An 8940-nucleotide genomic window follows, 5' to 3' on the forward strand; every position below is an offset into this window, starting at 1 on the left:
TGAGTTCCATCCACATTGCCACAAATGGCCAGATTTCATTCTTTCTCATTGCCATATAGTATTCTATTGTATAGATAAACCACATCTTCTTGATCCATTCATCAGGTGATGGGCATTTAGGCTCTTTCCATGATTTGGCTATTGTTGAAAGTGCTGCTATGAACATTGGGGTACATGTGCCCCTATGCATCAGCACTTCTGTATCCCTTGAGTAAATCCCAGCAGGGCTATTGCTGGGTCATAGGGGAGTTCTATTGTTCATTTTTTAAGAAACCTCCACACTGTTTTCCAGAGCAGCTGCACCAGTTTACATTCCCACCAACATAAACTTTTTTTTTTAAGTTTATTTATTTTGAGAGAGACAGAAACAGCACAAGTGGGGAAGGGTCAGAGAGAGAGAGGGAGACAGAATCCCAATCAGACTCTGTACTGTCAGCATGGAGCCAGACACAGGGGCTTGAACTCAGGAAACCTGTGAAATAGGACCAGAGCCAAAACCAAGAGTCAGATGCTTAATGGACTGAGCCACCTAGGTGCCCCAATATTACTTTAAAAAAAATCTTTATTTCTTTATTTTGAGGGAGAAAGAGAGAGAGACAGACAGACCCCAGGGAAGGGGCAGAGGGAGAGAGAGAATCCCAAGTAGGCTCCACCTCCAGCTGGGAGCCTGACTCAGGGCTCGATCTTACGGCTGTGAGATCATGACCTGAGCTGAAATCAGAAGTTGAATGCTTAACTGACTGAGCCTCCCAGGTGTCCCTAAATTATATTTCTAAAATACACATCTCCTAAGAAATCTTTAAATGACTTCTTTTTATTGCCAGGACCTCAGATCCAACCTACACCCACACCTCTCACTCTGTTGCCTCCCTCTCGCAGGCCAGGACTCAGTCCTTTGGCTCTGCCGAACTACTGGTAGGACTGCAGTTCTGTCTCTGCCCTCTCCCTCACCTCCTGCCACTGTGTACCTGTATTTCTGCATTCGATGGTGTCGCCCGCCTGCCCTTGGTCAGATGTCCTTCCTCTGCACCTTCTACAACACCCTTTGTAGGACTTTATCATGGTTCTGAGTGCCGCATGTTTCTGAAACTGTCGCCACTATTAGAGTCTGAACTCCTGGAGGGCAGAAACTGTGTTTTCCGTGGCTGTTTCTCCCAGCCTCCCATAGTACGTGGTGTACAAAGGTGGTTAATCAGTGTGTTGGTTGCTGATGTATGAATAACATATTCGTTAGAGCTTTTTTCACTGAAGAATAATTGGCATACAAATTGTACTAGTTTCAGATATACAACATAATAGTTTGATATTTATATACATTGTGAAATGGTCACCACAGTAAATGCAGTCACCATCTGTCACCATACAGAGTTGCTACAATATTGCTGACTGTATTCCCTATGCTGTACATTACACCCCCATGTCTTATTTATTTTATATCCAGAAGATTGTACCTCTTAATCCCTTTCTCTTATTATGTCTACCCCCAACTCCCCTTCTCTATCATGTTTTATTATTTTTCTAATGCTTATATTTAAGAGAGAGAGTGTGCACGCAAGCAGGGGAGGGACAGAGAGAGAATGAGACAGAATCCAAAGCAGGTTTTAGGCTTCGAGCTATCAGTGCAGAACCCAACATGGGGCTTGAACTCACGAACTGTGAGATCATGACCCAAGCTAAAGTCAGATGCTTAACTGACCAAACCACCCAGGCACCCCTCATGATGCTTTAAAATCTATCTAGGGAGGTCTAAGTTTTTATTTATTATAATTTGGATTGGGAATTTCTACACCAAGGCTGTTTTCTAACTGGATAAATACAGTCTTGGGTATTTATTTTGGCCTCCTACTCCTCAGTTTCACTGTAGTAGAGTTCTAGTCCAAGTTTGGCAGGGGGATTCGTATTTTATTCTTTGTCTTTCTTTCTTTCCCTTCTATAAATCTCATCTATTTGATCGAAGTGTTAAGAAGATCCTATGAGATGAGGCCTGTGCAGAAACAGCTGGTACATTTGGGTAGTGCCCAGGGCATCTGAGCCTTGTTACCCACAAGGCAGAATGGCAGCCGGTGCCTTTGTACTATGAATGTAGCTATCAGTTAGATACTAGAACACTGGTGTCGGCCAATATAGTCACCTCCCAGTGGAAAGTTCATTTGGGACACCTGGTTGCTGGAGAGAACAAAAGAAGGACAGAATGTTCTGTGATTGGGAAGAATCTAGAAGTCTGATATGCTGGTTTTCTGCACCATGTAGATACCTGTCCACCAAGTTAACTGTAAGGCCCACTGTATCCACCCTGTGTCAACACTGGGGCATCGCTTATTTAAAAAAAAAAACAAAAAAACTGTATTGCAGCAAAACATATAAAATGTACCATTTTAACCATTTTTTGTCACAGAATTAAGTACATTCACAGTGTTGTAAATCATCACCACTATCTATTTCTAAAATCTTTTCATCACCCTAGACTGAAATCTGTGGATCATTAAGTGATTGATTCCCCCTTGCCTACCAGCTCCTCAGTCCTTAGCAACCTCTAATCTACTTCTATTTTTATGAATTTGTCCCTTCTAGATATTGCAGGTAGGTGGGATCATACAATGTCTTGTTAAGTTATTTCATTTAGTGTCATGTTTTCAAGAGTCATTCATGTTCTAGCATATGTCAGGAAACGCTCATCACTTTTTACATTTGAACTTTCCGTTTGATGGCCCCCATCAAGACCACTTTGGTCATGCTTGCATTTGTTCTGATCATACCCTTTTCCTCTTTGCGACTTGTTTTCAGAGCCTCCCCTTCCGGAAGTAGACTTTGTCACAGTGCATGGAAGGCCTCTGCCACGTCTGAGACTGAGGAGAGCCAAGGAGGAAAATGGACCTATCAGGTACAAGTAGTGGCCCTCTTTCCATGGCTGTCCAGTGATCCTCATGGAGTGTTTTGGAAACTTTGGTTTGACTGAGGAGGAGATCTCTCTTTAGGAGCTGCACTCAAATTGTTGCGGCAGTATAGGTGGGGCCTCTTATTTATTTTTTTAACTTTCTTCTTTTTTAAAGTTTGTTTTAAGGAAGAGGGAGAGAGGGAGAGAGAGTGCATGAGAGGGGCAGAGAGAGAGGGAAAGAGAGATTCCCAAGCAGATTCTGCATTGTCGGTATGGAGCCAGATGTGGGGCTCAAACTCACGAACTGTGAGATCATGACCTGAGCTTAAACCAAGAGTTGGCCACACAGGTACCTCAAGGACTCTTATTTTTGATTCCTTGGGAACAGACTGGGTCTTTAACTCCAACCAGAGCCCTTCCAAATGAAGTCTCTTCTTAGAGACTTCTAAGAAGGCAGAAACAAGCATTTGGGCAGCTTAGTTCAATAATTAAATCCATTCCTTTGGTCACTGGACAAGCATTGGTTGACTGTGACATTATCACATGTGATCCTTTGTACTCACATCTTCACATACATCTCTTTGTGATGGTATATCAGAAGCATCATTTCATTTACCAAAGACAGAGTGTATATGTGTATATATATATATATGTGTGTGTGTGTGTGTGTGTGTGTGTGTATATATATATATATTTTTTTAAGGATTATCTTTGGCTTCTGTATATATATATATATATATATATATATATATATATATATATTTTTTTTAAGGATTATCTTTGTGTAGTGGCTTCTGAAAGGGTCATTTGAATAACTCTCTTAATTCAACCATGTATTGAATTCAGGGCAAGGCACTGTGTAGTTAATGACTGCTTCTAGGATTCCAGATTGTATTAGGATGGAATTAATTCTCCTCAGTTGGAGAACTACATTGTGTTCCATGAAGCGTTTTCTTTACGGGGTCATGGTTGGATTAAGAAAGCAGAATTATTCCCTTTTTTTTTTTTTTTTTAAAGAAGGAAGATAGAGTTTCCCCTGGAGGGATAAGCAGCTCCTTCACGGGAATAAGGCAAGGACATGGCAATAACCTTGCCATCCTTGACCTAACCTTCATTGCCTTATGTCAGTCTTGACCTGTCAGTTTAATATCCTTCAGTACAATTAAGGTGAAAATAAATATGAGATATTATAAAGCTATAAAAGAGAAAGTCTGGATATATTATCTGTGTGCCCATTTATTTTTATTTTTTAATGTTTATTAATTTATTTTGAGAGAGAGCATGACTGGGAGAGGGGCAGAGAGAGAGGGAGACAGAGAATCCTAAGGAGGCTCTGCACCACCAGCACAGACCCCAATGTGGGACTCGAACCTATGAACTGTGAGATCATGACCTGAGCCGAAATCAGGAGTTGGATGCTTAACCAACTGAGCCACTCAGGTGCCCCAATCTGTGTGTCCATATATAATGAAATTTAGGCTTTTCCTGTCTTTCCATTCTTTTAAGCACAGTAAATTCTTGAAGGTCTTTACTGGGATGGCTATTGCCCACATTGTTCTGTTTCTGGAATTACAAGTTACTGGAAGGCATTTGCAATTCTGTTGCTATAAGGAGAACAGTAATCATGATATCAGTGCCTGAAAGAACTTGCAAGAGTAGATGTAATAGGTAGGCCAAATAGTTACACAAGACAAAAAGAAAAGCCAAATGACAGTTTATCTTTGTGGCTAATGTGCGCTCCAGTGCCTCCAAAACAGGAAGTGGAGATCTGTGAGTCATTCAAGGAGGGGGGAGGTGAGAGAGAGGGGAGAAGTCTTTCCAGAACAGTCATGTTCCAAAGAGCCACAACTGCTTCCCTAACGTCATCAGGGTTAATTACCAGGAGGCAAGTGGGACGATTTCCTCTCCCTGAGTACCTGGTTTGGGCTGGCAGAGCAGCTCTGCCAGTGTGTGAGACAGGCCTGGGTCTGCTTCGTGTATCACTGGGGGTGGGCAGTGGCTTGCGGGCGCGGTGGAGCTGGGCTCCCTTCTTAGCTTGGTGACCTTGGATGGATCTTGCAGCCCGTTCCTGGGCTCTCTTAATGCTAGTGTCTCCCACACTTGCCAACTTCTAGAAAGCACCCACAGGTGCTTTATCAGCAGATTCTCAGACTTGACTCCTGGAGGTTTTGATTCAGTAAGCCTGGGAAGGGGGCTGGAAATTTGTGTAATTACCAAGCAACTCAGGTGTTTATGATCATGCTAACTGGGAAGACTGCTCTGTGCCCCATGACTGGTGCCTCTAATGGGCAATGTCCGAGACAAAGGTGTGCCTTGAATTTGCACTTGAACACCACCGTCTACATGGAAAGACAAGGTGGATTTGAAGAGGAGCTTGTGGGCACCATAGAGGTGCAGCACCATTTATTTTCTTACAGCCACGATTCATAGGAATGTCTTCAAGTCTCCAGGAGAGGATGTTGTTACAGGTGTTCTCCGGTAGGGAGCGGATCCTTAGTGGATGTTTACAGTGGTGGTGATGACAGCTCACTGCCCTGCAGGCTTTACTTTGTGCCTTTTACAGAAGGCCCTTTTTTGGAAAGTGAGCCCAGACTTTGTGGAAGTCAGGGTCCTGGGACACTTAGGGTGTTTGGGGTACAGGCTTTTCAAGTCCAGCACCTACTGTGGTGGAGGGCTCCCTTTTCTTAACCTGGTGACCCGTGGACTTTTAGGAAGGAGGTGGTAGGGAGTTAGAAATGTGGAGCAGGTAGTGTATATTTACTGGTAAAATAGATCATGTGGCCTAATGGTTTGGAAATGACCCTAATTGTATTTGGTACCAATGTATGTTTTTCCTCTCTACTGAAATTTCAACTCAAGAAATGTTAGTGGAGAGTCAGTCACAGCTAAAGAGCTGTGTAAGGATGTGCAAGGATATAAGCATCAATCCTTTAAATCCCTGCTCTCCAGCCTGATAGCAAAAGCAGGTGTTCAGACACGTGCTATACTAGAGGCAGGAGATAAGGACCGAAGGGATGGGAATGAAAAAGAAGTTGTGATTCATTCTCAGTGAGTTTTTGTGCTGGCACCTCCTTTCACCGACAGATTTTGAAAGGAGAGTCAATTTCTGGTGTGCCTTTCTGTCCACACTTAGGGCAACAGTTCCACAATGCACGTATGACATTGTACCTTTCTGGCTATTTCAGGATATTATCAGGCCAGATTAACTCATGGTGACTTTGCGTTCCTTCCTTCTCATTTTTTTCACATGAACTTTGGTATCAGTCTGTGGACCAGGGGGAATGCAGATCACATGCGTTCTGTTTCACGTTACCATGTGATTAGAGCCATTTTTGCAGACTTTGTCCATTAACTCTTGTAGGCAGTGAGCCTCCATGTGACTGCTAAACCCTTTGCCCAGCTGGGCTTTATTTGCCCACGTGGAAAGCATCAACTTTATGGCATGCACACTCAGGGTGGCCAGACTTGTAACAACTTCTCCCAGCTCTAGAGGATGTACTTGGCATCCATCCACGGCAAGAACTTGAGATCCCTCACCCCATGTCACGTAGCATTAGCAGCACAGGTTCAAACTGAAGTGCTCTACCTGTTGGAGCCATCAGACTGTCACCCACTGTGTGCAAGGACTTTTTCTTGTCCAATGTTGTATCTCTGGTGCCTAGAGAAGTGTTTCTCTCATAGCACGTGCTCAATAAATATGAATAAATGAATGAATGAAGCAAGGGTCTGACAGACATTTTATTTCCAGTTCCTACCAGGTGTTGGTGCTTCCTCTGGCCCTCCAAAGCACTTTTTCTTGTGATTCGGAAGGGGCTACCTCATTCTTTAGCAATACCTCTGACGCCGAAGGATTTGTGGCTGCAGAACTACAGGCCAAAGATGTTCCAGATGATGCCATGGAGATATCTATTGGGGACAGGCTGTACTATGGGAAATACTATAATGCACCTTTGAGAAAAGGGAATGATTACTGCATTATATTACGAATCACAAGTGAATGGAATAAGGTATATACTTCTTTAAAAACTCATGCATTTTCTGTTTTCTTCTTCATGTGAAATTTAAATGTTTGGACATTTGTTTTCCTGGTATTTGAGATGGACACTGCACATAATAACCAGAAAAATGTGTTAACTACTTTGCCTTTATAAATAACGGGCAGGTGAAACCTTTAAGGAGGTTGATGTCCTGAACTTCCTGTGGGACCTGGCTGGATCTGTGCCTGGACTGACCTAGTTTTTGGTTCTTCCTCTTAAGCTGCAGGAGTGTCCTCATCTTGCCGCACTGCTGAAGCCTGACTTGGAAAGGAACATCTGGTTTCCCTGTCACTTCCTTGTACTCCTGCCAGGCTGCCGCCTCCCCTCTCTCTCTCTAGGAAGCAGGAAGGAGAGGCAGATTAACGTCAGCACTGCCCTATTTTCTGCTTCCATTACTTCCTCGGCCATCCCCACCTCTCCTTGTCCTTAGAAAGACTATGTTATTACAGTGGTGGCTCTTTCGTGAGGCATAGAACTGTATACTCCTTGCATAATGAAAACATCTAGTGAGCTGGAAAGGCAAGCATTGCGGGAGCTGGGGCCGCGGGTCTGGGTGGGAGGTCTCCTGGAAGAGCCATTGTGATGGGCTGTCCTAGGAGGATTCAGAGAGTGGGATCAAGTCACATAGATTGGTAGTGGAAATTAAAAAATTATATTAATATTAATAGAAACATATCTTAAAAATTTTTTAATGTTTATTTTTGAGAGAGAAAGAATGTGAGTGGGGGAGGGGCAGAGAGAGAGAGAGAGACAGAGAATCCACAGCAGGCTCCATGCTGTCAGTGCAAAGCCCAACATGGGGCTCAAACCCACTAACAGTGACATTATGACCTGCAGGGGCCCCAATAGAAATATCTCTTTACTGGTGAATCTGGGCCATTTGGAGTATAAGGTTCATCACATACTTATGACCAAGAAAAAATTTGTTAAGGTTTATTTTTGACAGAGAGAGACAAAGTGTGAGCAGCGGAGGGGCAGAGAAAGAGGGAGACATAGAATCTGAAGCAGGCTCTAGGCTCTAGGCTCTGAGCTATCAACACAGAGCCTGACATGGGGCTTGAACTCACAAACTGTGAGATCATGACATGAGCTGAAGTTGGACGCTTAACTGACTGTCTCAATTTAAAAAAAAATTTTTTAAATGTCTTTTATTTATTTTTGAGAGACAGAGAGAGGCAGTGTGAGCAGGGGAGGGTCAGAGAGAGAGGGAGACACAGAATCCGAAGCAGGCTCCAGGCTCTGACCTAGCTGTCAGCACAGAGCCCGACGCAGGGCTTGAACCCACAAAACGTGAGATCATGACCTGAGCTGAAGCTGGCGCTTAACTGACTGAGCCACCCAGGCACCCCTCAATTTTTTTTTTTTAATTGAGAGAGCATGCCTGCATGAGCACGAGTGGGGGAGGGAACAGAGGGAGAGAGACTCTCAAAGCAGGCCTCATCCCAGAGCAAAGTCAAATCTCACCACCACGGGATCATGACCTGAGCCCAAGTCAGACACTCAACTGACCAAGCCACCCAGGTGCCCCATCGTCCCCTTTTAACATTCTGTTGTATGTATACACCACATTTTAGCCATTCATCTGTGCATAGATGCTTGGGTTGCTTCCATCTTCGGGCTATTTTGAATAAAGCTGCTATGAACATGCAGTACAAATAATCTCCTTTGAGTCTTTGCTCTCCATTTTTTGGGCATTGACCCAGAGCTGGAATCATTGGGTCATATGATAATTATCTTTGTATTTTTTGAAGAACTGCTCCATGTTACACCGTGTTACATTCTCACCGACAGTACACAATGGTTCCATTTCCTCCACATCCTCCCCAAGATCTGCTGTTTTCTATTTTGATAATGGGCCTACTAATGGATGTGAGGTGGTAGGTATCTCATTGTAGTTTGGGCTTCTGTTTTTCTAATGATTAGTGATGTTAAGCATATTTTCAAAATGTGCTTTTGACAACTTGTATATCTTCTTTGGAGAAATGGCTATTCAAGTCCTTAGCCCATTTTTTAAAATGTTTATTTATT

At 43.4% G+C, this 8940-nt stretch overlaps 1 protein-coding gene across 1 annotated transcript in view; it reads left to right on the forward strand.

Moving 5' to 3' along the window:
• SUSD1 (sushi domain containing 1) overlaps positions 1 to 8940 on the forward strand; it is a 145648-nt gene that overhangs the window by 122614 nt on the left and 14094 nt on the right. The window contains exons 14-15 of the mRNA XM_029919632.1: positions 2785 to 2881; positions 6624 to 6882. Coding sequence (XP_029775492.1) covers positions 2785 to 2881; positions 6624 to 6882 — 356 coding nt within the window. The remainder of the gene's footprint in view (positions 1 to 2784; positions 2882 to 6623; positions 6883 to 8940) is intronic.

The sequence above is a fragment of the Suricata suricatta genome, chromosome 13 (genome assembly GCF_006229205.1).
Source record: "Suricata suricatta isolate VVHF042 chromosome 13, meerkat_22Aug2017_6uvM2_HiC, whole genome shotgun sequence".
Classification (NCBI taxonomy): Eukaryota; Metazoa; Chordata; class Mammalia; order Carnivora; family Herpestidae; genus Suricata; species Suricata suricatta.